The sequence below is a fragment of the Syngnathus leptorhynchus genome, chromosome 20, assembly GCF_054491065.1.
Source record: "Syngnathus leptorhynchus isolate UIUO chromosome 20, UIUO_Slep, whole genome shotgun sequence".
Classification (NCBI taxonomy): domain Eukaryota; kingdom Metazoa; phylum Chordata; class Actinopteri; order Syngnathiformes; family Syngnathidae; genus Syngnathus; species Syngnathus leptorhynchus.
In genome coordinates, this window is record NC_141214.1 from 5559411 (window position 1) to 5583195 (window position 23785).

At 44.7% G+C, this 23785-nt stretch overlaps 7 protein-coding genes and 1 long non-coding RNA gene across 14 annotated transcripts; 5 read left to right on the plus strand and 3 right to left on the minus strand.

Annotated features, from left to right (window-relative positions):
* The first annotated feature begins 208 nt into the window (after positions 1-208).
* Positions 209-1436, plus strand: rpl30 (ribosomal protein L30). The gene is made up of 5 exons (XM_085900564.1): positions 209-323; positions 436-487; positions 772-917; positions 1100-1230; positions 1327-1436. The coding sequence occupies exons 1-5, from the start codon at positions 247-249 to the stop codon at positions 1377-1379; spliced, it is 459 nt and encodes a 152-aa protein (XP_085756690.1). The 5' UTR covers positions 209-246; the 3' UTR covers positions 1380-1436.
* Positions 1437-2093: 657 nt separating this feature from the next.
* On the minus strand, positions 2094-7304 carry laptm4b (lysosomal protein transmembrane 4 beta). Its single transcript, XM_085900844.1, has 7 exons — positions 6998-7304; positions 5906-6023; positions 5121-5194; positions 4927-5049; positions 4761-4859; positions 4258-4353; positions 2094-3350 (listed from the first exon to the last, which is right to left on the minus strand). The coding sequence occupies exons 1-7, from the start codon at positions 7088-7090 to the stop codon at positions 3273-3275; spliced, it is 681 nt and encodes a 226-aa protein (XP_085756970.1). The 5' UTR covers positions 7091-7304; the 3' UTR covers positions 2094-3272.
* An 848-nt stretch (positions 7305-8152) lies between these two features.
* On the plus strand, positions 8153-10423 carry LOC147041114 (uncharacterized). 3 transcript variants are annotated; one of them, XM_085901209.1, is made up of 2 exons: positions 8153-8244; positions 8803-10423. In XM_085901209.1, exon 2 carries the CDS (start codon positions 8838-8840, stop codon positions 9717-9719), a length of 882 nt encoding a protein of 293 aa, XP_085757335.1. In that variant the 5' UTR covers positions 8153-8244; positions 8803-8837; the 3' UTR covers positions 9720-10423. The 3 variants fall into 3 exon arrangements, with proteins under 3 accessions (XP_085757335.1, XP_085757336.1, XP_085757337.1); XM_085901210.1 differs by lacking the exon at positions 8153-8244 and adding an exon at positions 8269-8618; XM_085901211.1 differs by lacking the exon at positions 8153-8244 and adding an exon at positions 8269-8553.
* Positions 10424-10704: 281 nt separating this feature from the next.
* On the minus strand, positions 10705-14682 carry LOC147041115 (uncharacterized). The gene is made up of 3 exons (XR_015062977.1): positions 14257-14682; positions 13659-14176; positions 10705-13585 (listed from the first exon to the last, which is right to left on the minus strand). It is a non-coding gene; the product is annotated as an uncharacterized LOC147041115 (long non-coding RNA).
* On the plus strand, positions 11008-12960 carry LOC147041116 (C3a anaphylatoxin chemotactic receptor-like). The gene is made up of 3 exons (XM_085901208.1): positions 11008-11016; positions 11861-12024; positions 12139-12960. The coding sequence occupies exons 2-3, from the start codon at positions 11869-11871 to the stop codon at positions 12958-12960; spliced, it is 978 nt and encodes a 325-aa protein (XP_085757334.1). The 5' UTR covers positions 11008-11016; positions 11861-11868.
* On the plus strand, positions 13263-14979 carry LOC147041117 (C3a anaphylatoxin chemotactic receptor-like). Of its 3 annotated transcripts, none has more exons than XM_085901205.1 (3): positions 13263-13356; positions 13529-13719; positions 13797-14979. In XM_085901205.1, the coding sequence occupies exons 2-3, from the start codon at positions 13537-13539 to the stop codon at positions 14649-14651; spliced, it is 1038 nt and encodes a 345-aa protein (XP_085757331.1). In that variant the 5' UTR covers positions 13263-13356; positions 13529-13536; the 3' UTR covers positions 14652-14979. The 3 variants fall into 3 exon arrangements, with proteins under 3 accessions (XP_085757331.1, XP_085757333.1, XP_085757332.1); XM_085901207.1 differs by having other exon boundaries at positions 13821-14979; XM_085901206.1 differs by lacking the exon at positions 13263-13356 and having other exon boundaries at positions 13387-13719.
* Positions 14980-15744: 765 nt separating this feature from the next.
* Positions 15745-20595, minus strand: LOC147041118 (zinc transporter Slc39a7-like). Of its 2 annotated transcripts, none has more exons than XM_085901200.1 (9): positions 20258-20595; positions 18231-19443; positions 17809-17939; positions 17557-17725; positions 17401-17469; positions 17140-17262; positions 17006-17077; positions 16741-16937; positions 15745-16654 (listed from the first exon to the last, which is right to left on the minus strand). In XM_085901200.1, the coding sequence occupies exons 2-9, from the start codon at positions 19432-19434 to the stop codon at positions 16400-16402; spliced, it is 2220 nt and encodes a 739-aa protein (XP_085757326.1). In that variant the 5' UTR covers positions 19435-19443; positions 20258-20595; the 3' UTR covers positions 15745-16399. The 2 variants fall into 2 exon arrangements, with proteins under 2 accessions (XP_085757326.1, XP_085757327.1); XM_085901201.1 differs by having other exon boundaries at positions 19098-19443; positions 20258-20580.
* Positions 20596-20654: 59 nt separating this feature from the next.
* Positions 20655-23783, plus strand: LOC147041119 (major histocompatibility complex class I-related protein 1-like). Of its 2 annotated transcripts, none has more exons than XM_085901202.1 (7): positions 20655-21102; positions 21516-21782; positions 22329-22607; positions 22676-22978; positions 23046-23162; positions 23295-23312; positions 23407-23783. In XM_085901202.1, the coding sequence occupies exons 1-7, from the start codon at positions 21027-21029 to the stop codon at positions 23442-23444; spliced, it is 1098 nt and encodes a 365-aa protein (XP_085757328.1). In that variant the 5' UTR covers positions 20655-21026; the 3' UTR covers positions 23445-23783. The 2 variants fall into 2 exon arrangements, with proteins under 2 accessions (XP_085757328.1, XP_085757329.1); XM_085901203.1 differs by having other exon boundaries at positions 21027-21102; positions 21520-21782.
* Positions 23784-23785: the final 2 nt, after the last annotated feature.

Here is a 23785-nt window from a genome sequence, read left to right on the forward strand (position 1 = left end):
GAGGAGGAAAACTCCAAAGATTAACATTTAATGTTAATGCAGAGTTGACCCTAATGACTTAACTACATCATCAATGATGCTACTATTAAAACTACAACTAATGTTTGTCAGTAATTCTAGGTTTAGCTCTTTGGACAGTATTACAAATGAAATTAAGCAAAAATAACACGATTGACAAAGTTAGTATGTCAAAACAGCTGACGAGTGTTGGCAACTTGCCACCAGATGCGCTGAAGTCGTCTGCGCATGCGCGCTTCAACATCACGCCGCAAAGCATGCTGGTCCATCCTTTCCTTCCGAGGCCATATTGAAGTAAACTCACCGTAAGAATCTCTCGTTGTTGTCGAATAAAAAACACCCAAAATTGATCGATTGTGCTTTTTTCACACACACAAAACTTAACGAAACTTCTTACTGTTTCAATCTCGTCCGTAGGTTGGCCGGCTTCGGACTTGAAACCGCAAAAATGGTGGCTGCAAAGAAAACGGTGAGTGGCAGGCAGCTTTTTGCTCTCGGCACGCGCTAGCCGCTTCACGTGGAGTTGAATGGTAGTCGAGGCCTGCTAAGCTAACAAGCTAACACGACATTTAGTAGAAATTATCGCCATTTATTAACCAAAGGATATTATGTGACCCATCTTGTGTAGTCGGTGAATACTCGGCAAATGTCAGCTGCGGCTAATGCTAGCTTGGTGCAAAATACCATTTTAGCTACGTCGTGTTTTTTGTGGCAGCCAGACATTGACTGTTTTCAATCTGCTTCCGAATGTAGAAAAAGTCGATGGAGTCCATCAACTCCCGACTCCAGCTGGTGATGAAAAGTGGCAAGTACGTGCTGGGTTATAAACAGGCTCAGAAGATGATCCGACAGGGCAAAGCCAAGCTGGTCATCCTGGCCAACAACTGCCCGGCTCTCAGGTAAAGAACCGGCTATCAATTGTATTGAGAATACAACGATGCTTAACTCTATTGACTTCTAATGACAGACATGCACCTCGGTAGGTGCTGCTGTTTTGTTTAGCAACAAATAAAATAAGCTCAGCAGTTATTTGAGAGAAGCAACATTCATTGAGTGACATCATTTCGTTCGTTTTGCGCAGGAAGTCCGAGATCGAGTACTACGCTATGCTGGCCAAGACCGGCGTGCACCACTACAGCGGCAACAACATCGAACTGGGAACCGCCTGTGGCAAATACTATCGTGTGTGCACGCTTGCCATCATCGACCCCGGTGAGTTCAAAATTTGGATCTCATTTTGTTTTGGGACATCACTGAGAGGGAAAACTAATTTTTGCTTATTTGTTTGTTCTTTCATTCCCCTCCCAGGCGATTCCGACATCATCAGGAGCATACCTGATCAGCAGCAGCAGGCTCAGTAAAACTCCCCTACCCTCCCATCACCCTGATTGTCATAAATAAAGTTGGTGTTGACAATATCTGCCTTTGGTTTTTTATTTTTAATATGAAATCAACAGTACTACTGTGGTAGGTACTGGATGTGTCCACACGAGGGCGCCAATGTACAGCCAAGTCTATACTGTAAGTGGAGCTTTGTTTTTAAGATAGTATGACCTAGGAGGATTCTGTGAAGAATTGAATACAAAATGCTAAGCTGTTTCTAATTTACTGGTGACCTTATTCAGTTGCTGGTAGAGTCCAAATATTAATAATAAATAAATGGTGCTTTTACAAGCACGGCCACACATTGGGTACATCACTCTGGGATGAGTGGGGGATTTATCCCGCGTGGCTGTTCAAAATGGAGTCAGGCATTACCTTGGATAGAAGACTGATAGGCCGCTCACCTACTTTGCCGTGACGGATGAGCATGTGGGTCACAATCTGTCTGTTTTTGCTCGTGATGGTTTTTTTTTTTTTTTTTTGCTCAATCAGCATATCTGACCCGGATTTCTCCAACTTGTAACAATTTGACCCATAAAACTCCGCAGTGTATTTTCAATGGTGAAAATGCATACAAATTCAATTTTATGACAAAAAAAAATGTTAGAATGATAGCATAACTGCTTCAGTCATTTTTATCTTGAAATAAGACAAATAAAATCATGGGACCCATGTATTTTTAAAATGCTTATTTATTATAATTGAGAACACATTGCTGGATTGTAAAGGACAGTCAAAGGGATTCTGACAATTACACACTGAGGCATCAGTCATCCCAGCTTTCATCTTTGTGTTTTTCACACTTCCGACTTGGAATATCAAACCGCTCTGCATCTTTGTCTTTTTCGGACGCGACGTCACAACGACAAGCAATGTCATGTCTGCCGCTTTAAAGTGCGAACTCGATTGCATGTGCAGAAGCACTGGTCATGAAGGCGCCCACTAGTTACTCTGCTTTTCCCTTGAATAAGACTTGCAGGTTGAGTTTTAAGCAAAATTTTATTTATTTTTTTAATCTTTTTAAATGTTATCATTTATGTACACAGTACTATACGCCGATATTATGACAATAAACAACGCATTTTAGTAAAGTAATACATTTTGATGGACAAAAGAGAGCAAAAATTTGTGTCTTGGCTATTTTATTGATTGGTTGTTAAAAAAAAAAAGATTAATAGGTGATCAGCCACTACTAAGACTGCATAAAATAGATAATAAATTATATTCGGATATATAGGTGCGCTATTTAGTTCATGAGATATTACTAATTTGATAAATGTGCTCTACCAGTTTGTGCTATTATGCTAAGCTAATGCAGCACATGAATCAACAGTTGTTTGGAAAAAGGGCAGTGATACACACAAAGAGCTCCCCATGTTACGTCACTATAGGAAAATGCCCTCAAGGAGCCCCACCAAACTCGTTCATAGAAAAATAAAAGACACAAAAGAGGAAGATATCACGGTTTGCGTGTAAATCCTCTTAGAGATGGACGCGCACATTTAAAAGGAAGACTTTTAGAAGACTTGATTTCCTCGCGGGGATGACCACCAACCCCCCCCCCTTACAGTTATACAAAAAAAAAATAATCATACAAAAATACCCCATCGTTACATTCAAAGAGGGAGGGGGACGCAAAAGTGCTCTTGCTCCTCACTCAAGACAAAAACACGAGGGAGATTCACAGTATCGAAGGGCTAACAGTTGGCGGCCGACTCAAAGTGCATGTCCGTGCGGAGGAGCAAGACGTCATGGTGACAGAAAAACCGTCTCTAAACTAACGGAAATGTCAACAATCCACGTCCGAGACTCATCTACGGCTACCGATGGAGGTGCAATGGGGGGGTTATAAGAGACTGGACGGGTTGGGCTCAAGCCTCCACGTACTGGGGAGGTGGGGGCTCCTTAGGCGGTATGGCGACCACGTCCTCGTAGGGTGGAAGCAAAACCTAAACAGAGCGCAGAACACAAAATTTGAGAAAGGGGGCGCTGTGTTGTATGGATGTCAAGGAAAAGCAACAATCTTTCATTCTTTAAATTCTCTTCTATGCACACAGGCTGCAGGAATGTACAATTGCTGCCGTTGCTAATTCAGGCGAGCGGGAGAAATGTGCTCCGAGGGGGGGGATGCGATTGTGAGGCATCAGCTGGGGGAAGGCCTTGCGAACCCATCACGGCCGGGGATTTGAAATGAAGCGGACAGGCAGACGCTTATGTAACGTGTCCACGACAACAGAGGACGTATAAAGAACACACGGAGGCTGCGTGTGCAAAATGACATTTTGTATATATATATATATATATATATATATATATATATATATATATATATGAAAAATATGAAATATATATATATATAATATGATATATATGAAAGGAACGCTTTTAAGATTCCTAGCTTTTTTTTTTTTTTTGCCACTCTGCTTAATGAATGCGCCGCCTCGCCCCGTTATTGTACGACCGAGCATGAGACGAACGACGGCGATGATGAGCTTGGTGACGACAGCGAGGCGAACGCAGATTAATGTCTTATGTATCAGTGTTGGTGGGGGGGATTAGCGCAGACAGGCAGATGGAAAGTGTGACCGTGCTTAAAGCCTTACGAGAGGACCCGACGGACGCACAAAGTGTACTCTGGACGGGCGGATACCGTATCTCTAATCTGACAACCGCGCCGATCCAATTTCAATTCACGCGGAAAGCCTCACAAAACACCAAGGCAAACTATACATTTTAGAAACAAACAAAAAAAAGGTGTTAAAATTTGAATAAATATATATAGGTGTCCCACAGGGTTGTCTTTTAAGCCCTTTTTGTTTTTGGATGTAATGATGAGAAATAGGCTTGAGGACTCACCGTGGTGTCGTTGGTGGTGACATAGACCAGGACCTCAGTTGTGCCTCGGCCGCTTACGTATCTGTAGCAGTTCCACACGCAACCGATTAAGTAGGCCTGGAGACAAATGAATGGACTTAACTACAAAGCATCCCGTTGCAAAAGCCATCCAACTGTTATTTTTTTTCGACGAATACTGATTTGGGCTTATATGTAAATGACTTTCTAGTTTTTGTTTGCTAAGCATCTGTTTTCTTGCTGCGCTCCTTCAGTTGTCGGTGGGACTTGGCAGGCTAACAGCAGGTTCATTGTGTCTGTGTGTGAAAAGACCGAGTAGCGTGCTGGGCCCGCACCCGCGCCCAGCATTAAAGCGGCGAGCCGCTCCAATTTTACCCCCCCCCCCGAACCATATGTTCATTCTGAAAAGTGAGGAAAGGGAATGCGATCCTTCTTCCTCGGCACAAGTATTAATAAAAGCCCCTCTGGTATCGTTCACCTAATTGAGTGTTCGGAAAGTTCGTTACCTTGAAGGAGAGGATGCCACCAATGAAGAGGAGGACTGCGATAACTAGGCACATATTATTGGTGGACATGATGTCCTCTTTGTAAGGGAAGGTTCCCGGCTGCAAGGATAGGGGGGGAAAAAAATGTTAGGAAAGAATCTTCTGGAATGTGATGAATTTGCCTCACCAGCTGCTGGAGGTAGTCCTGCACCGTGCTGGGGTACACCAGCACGCTGACGGCCACCAGGGTGTTAAGGGCAAAGTCGAAAATTTGGTAGCAGAAGAAGGGAATGATCCAAGCGGCGTGTTGCTGTACGGGATGAGGTGGAAATTTTAAATGAGGTGAATATTTTGCCATGGCAAAATTAAATGTGGGCTCACCTTGTAAGCGCCATATGTTGCCATTCCACATATGAGAATCATGAGGAGGGAGATTGCTGTTGCTATGCAGATATCTGAAGAAAAGAAAAAACGTGTTTGGAGTTAAGTTCTGTCTGCTCATGAGCTGTTAACAAGTTTGCGATATCGGCTGGTGGAATCTGAACTCGCTGTGATCTGGCAATCAAATTGGATTTGCCGGGTTCATTCAGAGGTGCATTGATAGTTGCCAAGCAACGCTATCAATAATAATATTTTGAAAGTCTCAAATTGACAAAGTGGATATTGGCTGAATGTCCTTAAAAGGTCAACCAAAAAAAGCAGAAATAAAAATGCACAGAAGCTAATCCTTTGATTCTGGTCAGCGAACTTTCTTTCTGCCAGGGTGCTTTCATTTTTCATTAATTAAAATGACTCATCTTGTTTGTGTTTTCCAGCGCTAAAGCTAAAGACATTTTACACCCCCCGAAGCGCTGGTGGCGTTTTATTTTTTTATTTTTGACGATTGCCCCGGAATGGCACTGTCAGCTCGGACACAGCTGACGTGCCTCAGAGTGGCTGAGCGTCCCCTCAGGCTAACGCAAGGCCACACGCATGCGCTAATATGTCATCTGATTAAAAAGCAGGATCTCGTTCCACGCTGGATTACGGCGTCCATCTTGAATGACTCACCAATCCATCGACTGATCCCACGAGGGGATTTGTTCAATGTTACCGCGAAGTGACGAGCCGCATGACACACTGAGATGAAAACTAGACAACGAGATCGTGTTTATGTTTGAACTCACTAGCGTCGTCCATGACATCGACGTCGGTGCCCAGCTCGGAACTGGTGAGGTGGTAGCGGTACTGAACGGGGTCATTGAGGGCCGACAACAAGATGAGTAGCACGACTGCGTTGATGAGCTGCAAAGGAGAAGAAAATAAAGATTTGAGGAATGTGACAGTTTAAAAAAAATAAAAAATACACCATGGTTTTTAAAAATGCTATTGTGACATGTTAGTCCAGACGAAAACAGTATGCAGACGGGGGGAGGGGGGGATATAGCGTAAACACTTAAAAAAAAAGCCCAGGCGGGGATTTAGCAGGCTTAGGAGGTACGCTACTATGTTTAAAAGCTCAGGTTAGTCCAAAAGCAGCAATGCTAAATTTAACCAAAGTGCACATGAAGGGTAAACAGTGCAAAACAACTGATGGCTATTATACAACATGTAAATGAAAACTGGCACACTTTTGTCCAATATTCCACAATCGAGTCACTTTATGTCAAAACATTTGTGTTCAGAATGAATGTTCGAAATCATATTCAATGGCACTCTACAGACATTCGCCACCTTTTAAAACGGCTCCGATTGAATCCAATGTTGATGTTCTAGAAGGCTTTTCCTGACTTTTTTTGTAGTCACATCACATCCCATACTGGAAGAGGGTGTGCACACTTGCGCAACCAGATAATGTCAAATTTTTCTTTTATTTCCCCTCTCTTGACAAGATTTTTTTAAATGACTTAAATAGCGTATATGTCATAATGGTGATAAAGTTTTTAAATCACCCCAAGAATAAAACGCCATAGTGTTCCTTTCAGCAAATTGGCTAGATTTATTCTAATAAAGCCAGATTTGTTTTTGAACAGATTGGTCCCAACACTTGAGCCGATTTGTTGGTGTCACTGCACTGTTTCTTAAAAACATTGAATACTGTTTATAGATGTAAATCACGATGAGATAAGGAAGTGCAAACATTATTTTAAGGTGAGAAACAACAGAGGTTCAACACCATCGCAAGCTAGTTCAAGTCAAATACATCGGCATGTGACGCGCATCCAACCTGACAATGGAGTCGATAAATTCGGCGTGATTGCTTCAATCGAAGTCCTTACCATGTACCAAATACCCAAAATAATGGTGCCTGTCCGGACATGGCAGCAGAGGCAGCAACTCGTCGAGTACCAGCGGTCCCACGGCGAAATCATTCTCAAATGGGAAACCGAAACGAGCGCAAATTTACATGAAGGCTGTCAGGAGGGAGGGGGGGGGGGACGCTGTTTATCTCCGCTTGTATGTTAAAATAAAATATGACAATAAAACAATAAGTGCCAGCTTGTTGTCACATCGAACCGATGTCGTGCGAGATGTTCTCCTCCTGCTTCAGTGAGAGGAAAGAGCGAGAGAGTCCCTTAAATCTAATCTGGCTCATCCCAGTCACGTGACCAGCGGCGTTTTTATTTATTTATTTGTTTATTTTAAAACGCGATGGTGGTTAAATGAGTAATACAAATGATTATTTTAACTTATTATTTACGCTTTCTAATCTAATTTGAATGTTTTTTTTTTTTTATTTCCATGTTTTGTGTGTCGAAATACATCAGGTAAAGTCTATAATAAATTTGCACACCCCTGTTTAAATTATTATTATTATTATTATTAAGTACCCGTAAAATAAAGTTCAGCAGTTCTCGTAGTTTAGTTTGGGTTGTGAAGTAAAATACTGTAAATTACATTGAATGAGAATTTATGTGACTTGACTGGCTTTAAGCAAACGCAGGATGAAGGCTGACAGATGGACCGGCGAGAACACAGCGCTAAGCTTCGGCGTGGGTGGACCCATGTCATGCACGGTGCTGACATGAGGGGATTTTACTGTGTACTACTACAAGCTCTTTAGCTCTGGGGAAGAAAAAAAAACTCAATGAGACTATTTTCCTTAGTCGTTTTGAAGGCCAAGAGAAAAAGTGCAGGGGAAAGGAGCTGACTGTGACAACCTGATAGCAAAATTGGTAAAGACGATTTATTGTGGCCACTTTTAATGTTATTTTATAAATATTTCTTATTTCTTTTTGGGTAATATTATTGTAAATCAGTTATTCCTATAACGGTTATTTGAAAATTATTTCACTTCATTTACTATTACTCAATAATTGGAGAACCATTTATTTGAGTTATAATAATTATGTTACTTGAGTTTACTGTTTGGCTCCTTTCATTAAACGCTGGAACAATTGTATGTAGTAACCCACTACGTCCACAAGACGGCAGTAACGTTAAAAGGATTGACGCGGTTGACGGTATGGCAAAATAGAAGAAGAAAAGACCGGAAGTTAGCATCACGTCGCTAAACAGAGCCAGCGTGAGTGTTAAACTGTGCTTCCCCTCACTTTTTATCACCACGACGGCTGTCCTTTCACTCCACATGTGACATTTAACAGACGCAAAAGCACTGCATCTCCTCTGTGTTGCTCCGTGGCAGCCTCGACGTTGTATGAATTAGCTTTAGCCAAATAGCTGCAAACAAAGAGCTGCGGAAGTTAGCAATGCATGCTGAAAAAAAAAAAGACAGCCAACAGTAGCACCGCGTTGAAAATGTGTAAAAGTTCAAATGCTGAGAGCTTTGGTGCATCAGCGACTTAAAACGGTCGTTAAGGAGATATGTGGACAGGTATCAAGTTCGACTTCATCATTTGATCCCTGATTTGAGGGCGGGGCGATATTCAGATTGCGCAAGTACATGTTTCTTTTTACAATCAACAGTGTTTGTGTAAACCAAATGTTCGCAAGTCAATGTTTGGGATGCAGGTGACTGTACTGCGATGTAATTTGGAGGCCCTTTGCAATTGATCTAATGCACTGAGACAAATGTGATCAGTCAACATTAAAGTCAACCCTTTTGTTTTCTCATGTCTTTTAGATCTTGCTGCCGGGCAGCAGAAGTAGAGCTCCACGATGGAGCTGAAGGAGCCCGAGCCAACCCACATCAAAGTGGAGGCGCAGGAGGACGTGTGCGGGAGTCATGAAACCAAGCAACCAGAGGAGACGGCCGACGACGCAGAGTTCCAGGTGACTAGCATCATTGTCAAGAGTGAAGATGACGAGGAGACCCGTGCCCAGTCGCCTGAGGACAAGGCCGGTGCCACTGTGGAGCCCCTCGTGGGAGTGCAACCTCACAGCCGTGTGGCTCGGGTTACACGGTCGCAGCGAACTGCGTCGTCCCTTCCTGACCCCAAGACCGCAGCTCCCGGCGACGTGACGACATCCGGAAACACGTTGTCAGGTTTAAACTGCACGCGGCGTGAGCGCCACCCGAGCGGGAAACCTTTCACCTGCCCGTTTTGCTGCAAAACCTTCAACCAGCGCGTCCACTTGTCCCGCCACTTAAGCGTCCACACGGGGGACAAACCCTTCCACTGTACCATCTGCACTAAAATGTTTGCCACCAGGGACCGCTTGCGCTCCCACACCAGAATCCACACGGGAGAAAAACCATTCAGCTGCCCCGTTTGCGGCAAGCGCTTCTTCCACCGTTCGCATTTAGTCAAACACTCACACATTCACACGGGCGTGAAACCCTTCTCGTGCCTGTTTTGCGGCAAGCGCTTCTACTCCAACGGCGATCTGATTAAACACACGAGGACGCACACAGGAGAGAAACCCTTTACCTGCTCTATCTGCAACACCAGCTTCAGCGACAGCTCCACGCTGGGCAAGCACAAGCGGCGACACACCGGAGAGAAACCTTTCAGCTGCACCGTGTGCGACAAGCGCTTCCCCTTCAAGTTCCAGGTCAAGAAGCACAAGTGTGTTGGGGAGAACAGCAACGCCAAGTGAACTCAAAATAACCACGACAGCATATATTATGTATATATGTGGGATTTGATATAGGCGTGGGGCTACACAATTTGGCCTAAAAAGAAAAAAAAATCTCTGCATGCTGCTGCTCTTTGTGCACTTTTCTATGTATGCATGTAACAAAAATGTAACTAGCCCAAGAGGGACAAAAAAGGACGTTTTTGTTCAACACGTGGTTTATCGTTAGCACCATATTGCATTTTCGGTTAACCCGAAATGTAATTTTTTTTTTCATTATTTATGCTCACATGCACACAAGCTGCTGTTGACCCCAGCTCACACCTCAGCGCTTGCATGCGGACTTGATGATGTCACACGCCACCCAACTCTTAAAGGCACATGCAACTTCACAGGCACTACCATATGCAGTATTTTCTTGACATTTTATGTTGGCAAAAATGTCAAATTATGTAATATTTTTTATATATACATATGGTTTGTATCATACTGTAACAGAAGTGATAAAGTGATCAAAAAGCACTTGACGAAATCTTACTGGACTTTTTAAACTAATTTTTAACTGCATTGTGATGCACATTACTGCCCCCTAGTGGATTGGAGTATTTTGTGTCAATTTAAGAGGACTTTTGTTTTTATTTTTTATAAATGTCTTGTATGGAAAAAGTTGTTCACTTGTGTCACCCATCAAGTGTGAAATTAAACAACCAGGTGATCTCCCTGTTTCTGACCAATGAGCTGTCCTGGATTATGTTGAATTGTGACATCACAGTTGGGCTCATCAATATAACTCAAAAGTTTCCGAGACAAAGTTGTTCATTGACTAATTTTTGCATATTTGTGTCAAACGCAAGGGAAGTGAACGATATTAAAAAATAGATAAATAAACTTAACAGGAAACCAAGATGTCACATACATTTTAGTTGAGAGCGTCTTATCTAAAACACCTCCAATTCGTTTCCGTTTCATCCTCGGTTGCAAACGTGTCTGTGGAACAAAATCAGTATTAGTATATTTTATTTTCCCAAAACAACTTTACAAACATTACACAAACTGGCAAGACATTCAATCTGACATGCTAGTCATGTACATTTTTTCATTTCAGCAAAAACTCCAACTGTACCGAGCGTCACTTTACCTGTTGGGGAAAAACGTCATCATTTGCTTTGTAAATTTATTTATGCTGCTGACTACATCGGGTGCACGTGTGTGTGCATGTATCACACATGCCACAAAAGGGGAAGTATCAAAGTGTGTGTCTTCACTTGGTCTCGCCACTATTGAGCAGACAGCAGACCCAATTCCTCCCGTCCAACAAGTAGGTGGGAATTTTTTCACGATTTATTGCATGGGCCCTTCCTACCAATGTCACATACAAGTTAACATGACTAACTATTGCTACAATTGTTTACATTGACATATGAAGTATAGCATTGACATAATTCATGTTTTTATGTCCACCAATTTTTTTGGTGTAGTTTATTTTGTGATATAAAGCTGCCGACTCTTATTACCGCTTTAAAACTATTCATGTTGACTTTGTCATTCACATTCGAATATTTCATTATTTATGTAGGGAGGCCGCGTGTGGCTGATGTAAACATGTACATTGACATTTTTGGATTCAGGATTTTCCTTTTGCAGGACTAATAAGAGCTAATTCGGTTTTATTTACGCTTACATCTGTGTTTCAAAGTTTTTTTCCTACAACACTTCTTACACATTGCAGAATGTGCAGGTGAAATTGTGCTACTTTATTATCTACACAATCAAATTGTCCAGAGGTGTGACTGGATACTGTTAAGATTGAGTACCTGATGAAGTGGCCTGTGATATTCTTAGATTTTTGCTCTCTCAATTGTCATTTTTAAATTTCACTTATAATGCGTGAGGCAACAGCAATTATTTCGCAAGAGCGATTTTCTGCGATTCCAGAGAAGAGAAGGGAGAATGAGGAAGTTACAACTTTAGCGAGATGAAATGAGACAGGAGCAGGGGTGTCTTTTTGCGAATGAGTAGGGGCGGAGCTACGTGATGGAAACAACGGGGGAGAGCTGATGAACACGACCGTGACTCAACGTGTCTCGATGAGTTATCGGAGGTGCCGACTGGACTTTGGAAACTCAAAGCCCTCCCCCACATGACCTCCTTGTCTTCCTCAGATCCTCAGATGCTCTTCCTCAACACTTCCCTCAGCATCTCGGCGGTGAAGGCGAGTAAAGGAGGCGACATGGATATGGTCTCCATCGTCCTCGGCGCGTTCACCATCCTGCTTGGAATTCCGGGCAACTCTATTGTGATCTGGGTGGCGGGATTCAAGCTCAAGGTTTTTTTTTTTATCTAAGTTTGCTTTCTTTTACAGCTGTAGCGTGAATATTGGGAATGGATTTGTGACAAGATCCCGAGCAGAATGTCTTATTTGAGGCTTCCTGCTCCTCAGAAAAACGTCCTCAACGTGTGGTTGATCAACTTGGCCGTGGCGGATGTAATCTTCTGCTTCACCCGAATCTTCTCCCTGGTCAAGAAGCTCTTCTTGGACCACTGGCCCTTCGGCTTGTTCATCTGCAAGTTCAACGGCTTCTTCAAGTACGCCAACATGTTTTGCTCCGTCTTCATGTTGGCCGTCATCAGCCTGGACCGGGCCGTTTGCGTCTGGTTCCCGGTGTTCACCCGGCGCCACCGCACCGTGGCTCACGCCCGAGTGGTGGCCGTGTGCGTGTGGGCAGCGTCCTTGGTCTTCAGCGCCCCTTACTTATATTACCGCCAAGTCTTCCTGGGGGCCAAGAACCTGAGCAAGTGCACGGTGGAGGAGGTCAAGGACGCCGACGCTAGGACGGCGCTCTACTTCATCCGCTTCCTGTGTGGCTTCCTGCTGCCCTTTATGGTCATCCTGGCCTGCTACATTCTGGCCGGGGTGGGCATCCGCCGGACCCGCTTGTCGGGTAAGTCGCGCCCCCTCCAGATTCTGGCACTGCTGGTGATCGCCTTCTTCCTGTGCTGGGCTCCCTACCACGGCCTGCTGATGGTCCGGATGGTGGACAGCAAAAGCTCGGTGGCCAAGAATTGGCTTCACCTCGCCAAGGCCGTGGCCTACTTCAACAGCTGCGCCAATCCAGTTCTTTACTTCTTTGTGGGTCTCAAGATGAAGGGCCGGTCCAAGAAGTCCTTGGCGGGCCTGTACAAGAGCGTTCTGGCTGACGACGTGGGCGGGGGGTCGGGGCAGAGCAAGGAAGACTCCGTAGAGAGCAGATCCCAGCTGTGATGAGGGGCGGGGGGCTAAAACAACTGATAGATAATGTGTCGCTGCCTTTGTATGTTCAAATGTAATAAAAAATGTAAACATCTCTTCTTATCTACCATACTGTCTTGTCCAAAAGGGAAAAAAAAAGTATCCTATACTTGAGAGAGAAGTTAGATGCAAAACAAAAGCGTATCGCTCTGTTTGTCATAGCGCCGCCTACTGGACAAGAGGCTGGCTGCTTTCAACAAGTTCATCATGGTCGCTCCCCCCACCCCCTCGTCTGGCTCCGCCTCTCATGCAAGGCTTAAAATATATTTGTGGACCAACTTTATACATTCTCAGTGATGACAAGCGTCACTCACAGTCCTTGAATGTTAACATTAAAGTAAAAAATATAGCAATACTGTCAACGGAATGGTGAGTTGCCTTTTTAGAATGAGCTTTCTGGTGACATAATAACAAATCTATTCTTTGTCTTTACACATTTTCAACAATTACCTTCAAGTATAAATAAAGTAAGCCAATGAATTTACGAGGACTTGAAATCTTACCCGAGACGAGCGTGACTGAAGTCTGTCGACTTCCTCAGGTCTCAAGATGACTCAACGTGTGGATGAAGCATCCGCTCTCTTCTTCAGTGCCTCGTCTGGTGTCACAACAATGCAGATGAGCGACGATGGTGATATGGACTTGGTCTCCTTAATCTTCAACATACTCACCGTCCTGCTTGGCATTCCGGGCAACGCCATCGTGATCTTGGTGGTGGTATTTCGGCTCAAGGTGAATGGAGAACTTTTTAATTAGCTACTCACATTTAAATTGTTGGGAAATGGAAGTTTGGTTGACACGGAGTGAAGTTTCCCTGTCATTTTTGCTCTCAGGCAACCGTCCTCAACGTGTGGTTGGTCAACCTGGCCACGGCGGACCTAATCTTCTGTGTGACCCGAATCTTCTCTCTGGTCAGGGTTCTGTTCCTGGACCATTGGCCCTTTGGCTTGTTCATGTGCAGAGTCAAAGCCTTCTCCAAGTACACCAACATGTTTTGCTCTGTTTTTATGCTGGCCGTCATCAGCGTGGACCGAGCCGCCTGCGTCTGGCTGCCGGTGTTAACTCGGCGCCGCCGCACCGTGTGTGCCGCCCGGCTAGTAGCTTTGGGCACTTGGGTGGGGGCTGTTGTCTTAAGCTGGCCCTTTTTTCATTATCGAGGGATCTTGATTTGCAACAAAAACCTGAGCAGCTGCATTTTGGATGACAAGAACGGCACACAGGTAAAGACGGTGCTTTATATCGTGCGCTTCCTGTGCGGCTTCCTGATACCTTTCACGGTCATCCTGGCTTGCTACATCCTGGCCGGGGTGGGCATTCGCCGCACCCGCTTGACGGCTAAAACGCGCCCCCTAAGGCTGATGGCCTTGCTGGTGTGCGCCTTCTTCATCTGCTGGGCTCCCTACCACGGCCTGCATATTCTCCGGTTGCTGGACGGCAGAAGCTTGTGGGACCTGCTGATGCCCACCGCCAAGGGTCTGGCCTTCTTCAACAGTTGCGTCAACCCGCTTCTTTACTTCTTCGTGGGCTACAAGATGAACGGCTGCCGCAAGAAAAGTCTGGCGGGAGTGTTCAAGAGCGCTATGGCTGACAACTTTGCCAACGAGATGGGGCAGTCCAACTATAGCATTAGAGACAGAACGGAAATAAAATTGACTGAAAAATAGCAACACAGTAAGCATGTTCAATAAATAAACAAGTCAGTGTACTTTAAAAAAAAAAAAAAAAAATTCTCGTGTACCTGTAGGCCGCACTTCGGGTCCCTGGATGCATCGTCACAAAGATTAAGGAAAGGTGTCATAAAGGTTAGGAGAATTGTCTTTTTGAAGAGGCCCAAAGACTTCTGCTGTCTTTTATCTTTCATCAGCAGTCAATCAGGCAAGCATCACCAATTCCACTTTTGTCCACACGTCCAACTGCACTCTAATTTTGGCGTGCCAAGCTTTGCATCTTGATGCCACGGATTAAAGTAAAAAAAGATTACAATATGTTCAAGCGGCTGGTGAGTTGGGTATGTCTTCACAATTTATGTGAAAGGTTATTGTGATAATTTGCATGATAAAATTATTGAATTTCTTCAGCTTTAAAATCACTTGAACCCTTTGACAGAGTTCAGTTTTGTTTTGGGTCCAGTTAATACTGCATGTAGATTAAAAAAAAAAGTACTGCATGTAGATAAAATAAAGACATTGCTATTTTCAAATGGAAAGCATCTACCTTTCGAGGTTGCCACCTGTTCTTGGGGTTAAATTTTGGATGGTCACATCTTATTCGTAGCTTCCTAATTGTTGAGAGGATGTCCTTTAAACTGCACAAGGATAAAAACAAACTTGAAATTGAAATTGAATAGGTGCTGGTTTTAGAGTGACCATTTTGATATTGTGGTTCTATTCTAGACACAACAAGGACAATACATGAAAAATACTAAAATGTTAATTTTCATACTTACCTTGTCTCTAAACAACTTTAGGACATCAACAATATTAAACTGCTAAAACCGGTTAGATCTGACTGATGTCAAGTCATGTGACCGCAGTGCTCTCCCCTCAATTTTTTCCTTTTTTTCCCCCTAATTTTGTTTCACTGATTAATGGTCATATTAATGAAGAGGAGAAAAAGTTATATTTTTGGTCTCCTATTTTTAAAATATCAAAAGTTGAATTTAAAAAGGTTTTTAGAATACAAGTGCATGTATGGTACTTTATACAGTATAGTACTGTTCTTTCTGTGCTATGTTGATGTTTGCAATCATGGGAGAAGTTTGGTACCTTAATCACCCTTTATTACTGGTCACAGTTGTGTACAATTGTGTTGTGGTTTGATTTCACAGTCGCTAATAAACAAAACAAAACAAAAATTCTACTTCCCTGCAATCACTCGTGATCATTTTGCACAGAAACCCAACCATGACATGTAGAGGTGGTGGGTTAAAAACAAAAATAATCTGAACCGCACGAGAATTAGCACATTTGTGGTCAAAAAACAAGTAGAACACAAATACTTTGTGGACAAATAGGCAAATGATGCACATCTTTTTCAAAACTGCAACATGCCATTGTCAAAACCAAAATGACTTTTTGTGCACAAACTAGCGTATTTTGTGCTTATGTGCCACAAATTAATAATTCGTTGGCACATTATACCAGTTCCTTAAAATGATAAGAGATTTTCCCCATGTCACGTCTGAAGCTCGACCTTTGACCTCTTACGTTATGTAAAAAAAAAAAAAAAAAAAAATCCATCCGCTTTAGAGCAAGCAGCTTCTTTGAACAAAAACGTGCGTGTGAGAAAGTGTCAGTCCTCTCCCGATGTGTTCATCAGCTGATGCTCCTCCACCAAACACAGACAGCTTTTGCCCCACAAAGGAATTAAAAAAGGTGACGACAAGGAAAGAAAAAGCACATTCCCTTTTTTTTCACTCGTACTCTGCGATTAGAACCATCATGCCGACCCCGAACAACAGCGCCAGAATCTCCATCAACGACTGGCCGAAACTGGAGCGGCCGGCCAGGAGCTCCGGGAGGACAGTCACCGTGGCGATGTAAACGAAGCCGCCCGCCGTGAAGGGCAGGATCCAAGCGGTGGCGGCCGCGCCCACGCCTTCGGCCAGCAGCGAGCAGGCGGTGCCGGCCAGCGCTCCCAAGGCGGTCAGCAGTTGCAGATACATGGCCTGAGAGAGAAAAATCGCAAGTTATCGACAGGAAGCATGGAAAGTAGATCAGCGATGGAATGGAATGCGCCGGTCGAATGGAGCACCTTCCTCTTGGTGCATCCGGACTGGACCAGGATGGCAAAATCTCCGATCTCGTGCGGCACCTCGTGCAGCAGGATGGTCAAGGTGGTGATGGAGCCAACTGCTGGATTAACGAGGAAAGACGCGCCGATGGCCAGGCCGTCCGTGAAGTTGTGAGTGAAGTCGGCCGCCAGGTTGAGGTAGCCAGACACTTTGATGTCTGCAAAAAAAATAAAAAAATAGAAATCAAAATCGTTTGATTTTGATCGATGAAATCCTTCGACTCACCGGCACTCTTTTCCAACTTCTTTTTGGGTGCCTTCTCTTCACCGTCACTGTCCTTCTCCTTCTCCTTGACATCTTACCCCAAAAAATAAAAGTGAGCTGGGTCGACTCGGAAAATTTCCCCGCGTTCATCTTACCGTGCGAGTGACCGTGCGAGTGGCCTCCCTTCATAAAGCGCACAAACTTCTCCACGATCAAAAAGGCCACGATGCCGCCCAGCACCCACAGGCCCACTGACATCATGTTATCGTGAGCGACGCCTGCAGAACGACGTCACGTTAGCGCAGTTTTGACCTTTTGAGTATCGAGCAAGTCATGATTTGAGATGTCACACAATCTTGCTCAAAGTCAAATTGAGTCTTTCCATTGTTCCAAGTTATGGTCTGAGTCCGAGTTACCATGCGAGTGGCCTTGGTCATGTGATTTCTCGGCGGTCTGCGTGTTGGCGCTGTCGTGCGAGTGCGGCGCTGCGTGAGGGGCAGAAGCGCAAGGTCAGTTTTAAAACCTTTTCTGCAACGTTTGGACATTTCCAGTAAAAAAAATTGCAAACATACCCAGAGCGTGTGGAATGAGGTGAAGGAAAGCGTCGCCGAGCAGGCCTCCTGATGCAAAGCTCAGCAGGACCTTGAGCAGGTTCTGGTGCTGGTCGCTGTTGGACTGAACTGGGATGAGGAAAAGGATGAGGTATGGCGCGGCGCTAATCAGCAACGTGGCGGAGATGGCCTGAGGGTAAAGATGGACGGTTGAGAGTTAGGGACGGTTCTCAAAGTCAAAGTGGGAAGGTCGAGGATGGTCTGGCCTCTTACCTGTGTCCACAGCTCCATCGTGTCTCTCTCCTCGTCATCAATCCCCAGCCCTTCGGCTGTGAGCCAGTCGTCAGGCACGTGGTCTCCATGGTGGTGGTGCGAATGACCATGGTCATCAGCGTGCGCATGGTCTAAAAGTACAACAAAAGTCATCAAGAAACAATTCATCAGTACCAAAGAAGTAGCTTTCAATTTCAAAAAGGTCGGCGACGACGTCGCTCCTGCAATAGGGTTAGTTGTTAAACCGTTTAACAATACCGGATAACTGTCATTAGTAAAAAAAAACATTTGTTCAATCCAATTATTCCATTCAACGATGGAATAATTTAGCATGAGCCCTCACGAGGTCATTGGCATGCCACCTCAGCGTCGTGTGCATTGTTCGGCATTTTCTTGGTCAGTGGCATGCTCGTGTTCATCACCATGTCCGTGGCCGTCGTCATCGGCCCGAGTGCGCTCATCGGCATCATCATCGTCTCGCCCGTGATCGTCGGCATCGCTTTGTACGTGGTGGTCGACCTGCTCTTGGTCGTCCTGATGGCCGAGGTCTTCTTCGTGCTCATCGGTGTGGACGTGGTCACCGGTGTGCTCATCATCAACCTGCTCTTGGTCATCGGCATCGCTTTGTACGTGGTCGTCGGCCTGCTCCTGATGGCTGAGGTCTTCTTCGCGCTCATCGGTGTGGACGTGGTCACCGGTGTGCTCATCAACCTGCTCTTGGTCATTGATATAGTCTAATTCATCTTCACGCGTAAGGTCATCGGCCCGAGCGCGCTCATCGGCATCATCATCGTCGCCGCCGTCTCGCCCGTGGTCGTCGACCTGCTCTTGGTCGTCCTGATGGCCGAGGTCTTCTTCGTGCTCATCGGTGTGCTCATCAACCTGCTCTTGGTCATCGGAATAGTCTAATTCATCTTCACGCGTAAGGTCATCGGCGTGTTCGTGGTCATCGGCATACACGTCATCGGCGTGTGTGTGGTCACTGGTGTGCAAATCATCAACATGTTCTTGGTCATCGGCTTGCAGATGGTCATCGGCGCGCTCATCATCATCGGCGCGCTCATCGACGTCAGCCTGACCGTAGTCATCAATCTGCTCTTGGTCACTGACATATTCATGGTCATCGTCATGACCACGGTCATCAATGTAATCGAGGTCCTCGGCTGGTTCTTGGTCACTGAAAAACTCATCGGCGTGACCCTGATCATTGCTTTGAACTTGCTCATCATTTTGTGCCAAGTCATCATCTGTCTGCTCGTTATCATTCTGGAAATCATCAATGTCATTACCCAGGTCATCGGCGTCATCATTTTGCAAATGATCGTGGTCGTGCCAGTGCCCGTGGTGCTCCTGCACCTCCTCCTCCGGCAGCGGCAGGTTGGCCTCGGCGCTCCATTTGCTGGCCCCGTGGAACATCTTCACCTCCGGGTCGTGTGAGTGGCCGTGGTGATGGTCTTCATCTCCGTGAGAGTGTCCGTGGTGGTGATGCTCATCTCCGTGAGCGTGGTCATGATGGTGGCCATGATGGTGGTCGTGCGAGTGGCTGTGAGCGTCACTCAGGTGCGAGGCAAACAACAGCACGAAAGCAAATGTGGCCAGTGTCACCATCAGGTGTGGGCGCTCCATTGTTCTTACCTGGGAGAGAAAATAAAAATCACATGAATGAAAATAATTTCAGGAAACATACTACTTCTTAAACTATGTGTCAGGACCTTCAACTTCCTCCTAACTACCATCTCAAAATAACGTCACATTGCAACAGGCACCATGTTCAACGCCTTTCCACTAGATGGCAGTAGGAGCAACATTAAACTCCATATGGAGATTTTATTTCTTCCCAAAAATGCATGCACATGTGCATGCATGCATATACAATCTGGAATGGTTACCACCCAATCGCAGTTGAGGATAAGTCCTGAAAAGGGGGGAAGGGGGGGGGTCCAACTGAGTTATGTAATTGCACTACAATTCCAAATGTGTATAAAATGGGAATTTGGCGGGGAAACTGCTTTGGCAACTTCAATTCCAGAGATACATTTCTTTATGATTCTCCAAACAACCACTACGTTCATCTCTGTGTGCAAACAATTGATGGATAGAAACAAGTGGCAGGTTGTATTGCATCAAGTTCTGTTTGAATTGATTTTCTTCAAAAAAGTCCAGGCAAGAGTCTGCAGGCTTCAAAGTTTTCAACCTGACGTCAAAGAGATGCTTTTCAAGTTTGGATTCGGAGTTGACTTTCTCGTTTGACGCCCCAGTCGTGACCGACTAAGCAGATTTAGCTCCTGCCTGACTTTATCACCACTTAAGCTGGAAAACAAATAAACAAAAGGAACGCGAGAATGAACGCAGCATCTGTTGGGGACTAAGCGGCGAACCAGCCTATGCTAATAGCAGAAGTAGCACCAGCCAAATGAATATAGAAGCAAACATTGTTGCGGATACATACCAATGGTGTTCCGGTTGCCTGGAGGTTTGTTTGTCTTTTCCGCGTCGGAGAAACTGGACGCAGCTTTACCTCGGAGGATGTATCCTACCTGTAGCTATGCTAGCTGCTAGCCGAGACGTGGCATTCGCACAAGCCCTTAAATCTCGCGGGAAGACATCCTGATTCAGAGCGCCCGTCCCCCTTTTTCGCTCTCTGTCTGCAAGTATTTCTACGTGACACTGGATTTGTGCAATCTTTTGAATTATAAAGTCCTACACAGATATGTTTTAAAACGTTGGAGACACAGTCCGCTGATTATTTAAGGCAAGAGCCACTTTAATAGTGTCGGGTTGCTAACAAGAGAAAGTGTGTGTGTGTGTGTGTGTGTGTGGGGGGGGGGGGTGAGTTTAGGGAAAACCTCGCGAGATGTTTTCCTGAGGATTGTTTGGAGGCGCATCCTTTTTGCGATTGTGACGTCACATCACGAGCTCAAATTGCCTGGCAACGAAATAAAATACGAAATAATAAAATAAAAGCAAATGTAAAGCTTATCACAAAACCATGAAAAAGAATAAGAATAAATAAAATGTCACCCTCTGGAAAAACAATGATATCATCACCAAGAAGCAAATCTTTTAGTTTTTGTCAAATATGCTTATGATATTTAATGCATTCAACACGTGAAGGACACTCGGACGTTTTATAAAAATACTTCCTTGTGTCTTATCAGTAGTTACGCCCCCTAAACCCACAGTTGAGCTCAAACGATATCACGTGCAGTATACTTAGGATGAAGAGCACGATGAACAACATCTTGACGTTACTGCTCGCCTTGGACGTATGGGGTGTGCAGGACACATCTGCAGGTAGCTTGCATTTACTTGTTTTAATTTTGCCCCGATTACACATATTTACTCCCTCTTTAGTTTATCCTCGAAGTGCGAAAAAAACACGCAGTTTCGGTTTCACTTTGCTTCGCTAACTAACGGTAATTTTTCATGCCCCACTAAAACAACATTTTGTCGTTGTTTAAAGCACTAGATGTGCTAGAGTTTATTTGGGATCAAAAGTGGTAAATAATAAACACATTAGACTGCTAAAATAATGTGAAATATTAATTTTGGACGTTTGTCTAGAAATGAATGGCTGTAAATTATGCAATCCCGCTCATTTTATTGACAGCACTGTATTATTTTTATCGATATATACAAACAAATTCGCCCATTAAATCCAGCTGTGTCATTTTCTGGTATCTTCATACCGAATTCCACATGTACAGACAGACATTCCTTAAAATACTTCATCACGGCAACTTCCGGTGTGAAAAACTTCCCCGAGTTTGTGGGCGCTGCTGAAGTGGACGGCCTCCAGGTGGGCTACTGCGATAGCGACATTCAGTCGGCAAAACCCAAACAGGAATGGATGCACCAACTGGTTCGGGACGAACCAGATCAACTGGACTGGTACAAGCGCAAGTGCTTAGGCAACCTGCACGTCTTCAGGAGAAACCTCAAGGATTTGAGTCAACGCTTAAACCAGTCTGGAGGTGAGCCATGTTCAGCAAAATGGACTCGAGTATATCGACTAAGCGTGTGTTAGGGTTGAATAGATTAGGTTGATCATATTATGTTGGAATGTAATCAGTAATAATTAACCTAAGCTTGTCCTGTCTTAACAAAGTAGTAGAACAAAGTGCTAAGATCTTTTGCACTGATTGACCAATTGTAGAAGACGCAATCAAAGTTGTTCTGTCTACTCAACATCGTAAAACATCCCCCGCTATGATGTGATCAGAGGCCAGGTGTTTCACCCCCACCTTGGCCACCACACATGTAAATTGTCACCCCCACCCTTCTTCTCTCAATAAATACTGTCTTGCATGAATGCAACGGCAGACTTTGTTCGGACACTGCTGTGTCTACAGCAACGAACAAATTCTCCACTTGCAGAATTTGTTCGGACATTGTTGTATCTACAATGACGAACAAATTCTCCACGTGCAAGTGTTCAAAGGGCATACTGTCTCCTGTGTGCTTCTTGCTCAATAAGTTAGAGTCGGAACATCTCTAACAGCGTGTGACTTGGCCGCCAGGCAGCCACGTTTTACAGCGGATGAACGGTTGCGAAATTGACGATGAGAGCGGCGAGGTCGTGGGCTACAACCAGTACGGCTATGACGGAGAAGACTTCATCGTGCTGAACCTGGAGACACTGACATGGATGGCGCCCTCTCCGCAAGCCTTCACCACCAAGCTTATTTGGGACAGGGAGAAGGAAAGACTGGAGTACAACAGAGACTACTATAAAGTCAAGTGCCCGGAGTGGCTGAAGATGTACATGGACTATGGGAGGAGTGTCCTGAAGAAAAAAGGTGGGGTCTGACGCCACTGATGTTCCCCACACGTGTGACTTATTCACACCTCTGCTTGTCTCCCACAGAGCTTCCTTCGATGGCTCTCCTCCAGAAGACACCCAGCTCGATGGTCTGTTGCCACGCCACGGGCTTTTACCCCAGACTAGCCATGATGTTCTGGAGGAGAGGCGGCGAGGAGCTCCACGAACACATAGAACATGGCGAGCTCCTGCCCAACCATGATGGAACCTTCCAGATGAGCGTGAAATTGAACGTGTCGGCGGTGCCGCTCGCTGAGTGGCCCGAATACGAGTGTGTGTTTCAGTTTGGTGGTGTCAAGGAGCAGCTGGTCATCAAACTGGATCAAGATGCCATTCAAAGCAACTGGAGTAAGTCCATGTGCATAGAAATGAAAACCTTCATAACGCAAGGAACGAGCTCAACTTTCACTTTCAGTTCCTCCCCAAAAGATTCCGGCCGCTGTGGTCATCGGAGGCGTCGTGGGGTTACTGCTGAGCCTTCTGGCGGCCGCCGCCGTGGGATGTTACATCCGGAAAAGAAACGTTGATGGCGGTGAGAAGGATGTGTTGAAACTTTATTGAGTCATTTTCAGAAAGATAACAAAGTTCAAAGTCTATTCAGAGCTGTTTATTGTTTGTCTCATCATTGACTGTCAGCATGACCATTTGTCTTTTTGTTTTTCAGAATTTCATGCTGTTGACGGTAAGTGTTGATTAGCTTAATAGTGAACATTAAATTGGGGGGTTGTGTCAAAACCTTCCATGATCAGCTGCATATTCCATAATTTCATTCTCAGCGGGCCCGGAATTCGCCCAATCTCACGTTGGAGACTGAGCAGTGAGCCCTTGAAAAAGAACGGCAGGACCAGAACTTGTTCCAAGAGAAGCTAGCACGTGAAACCAAATCAAAATGAGCCCTATTGTTGTGTGATTCTTTTCCACCCCAAGTTTGTTTTTTTACATTTTTCACTTGTGTTATTATTTATTTCAACGATTATATATTACCTGTCAGTATAAAAGAGCAGAATTCTGTCAGCCTAAAGCACTTTTATTTCCAAAGACAAACTTTCCCTGTAATGTGATCCACAATTTTTTTTTTGTATCTTATTTTTTACCTTTGTATTGCTTTGCAAAAATAAATTAAAAAAAAATTGTGCTGCATGACTTAATAAAATG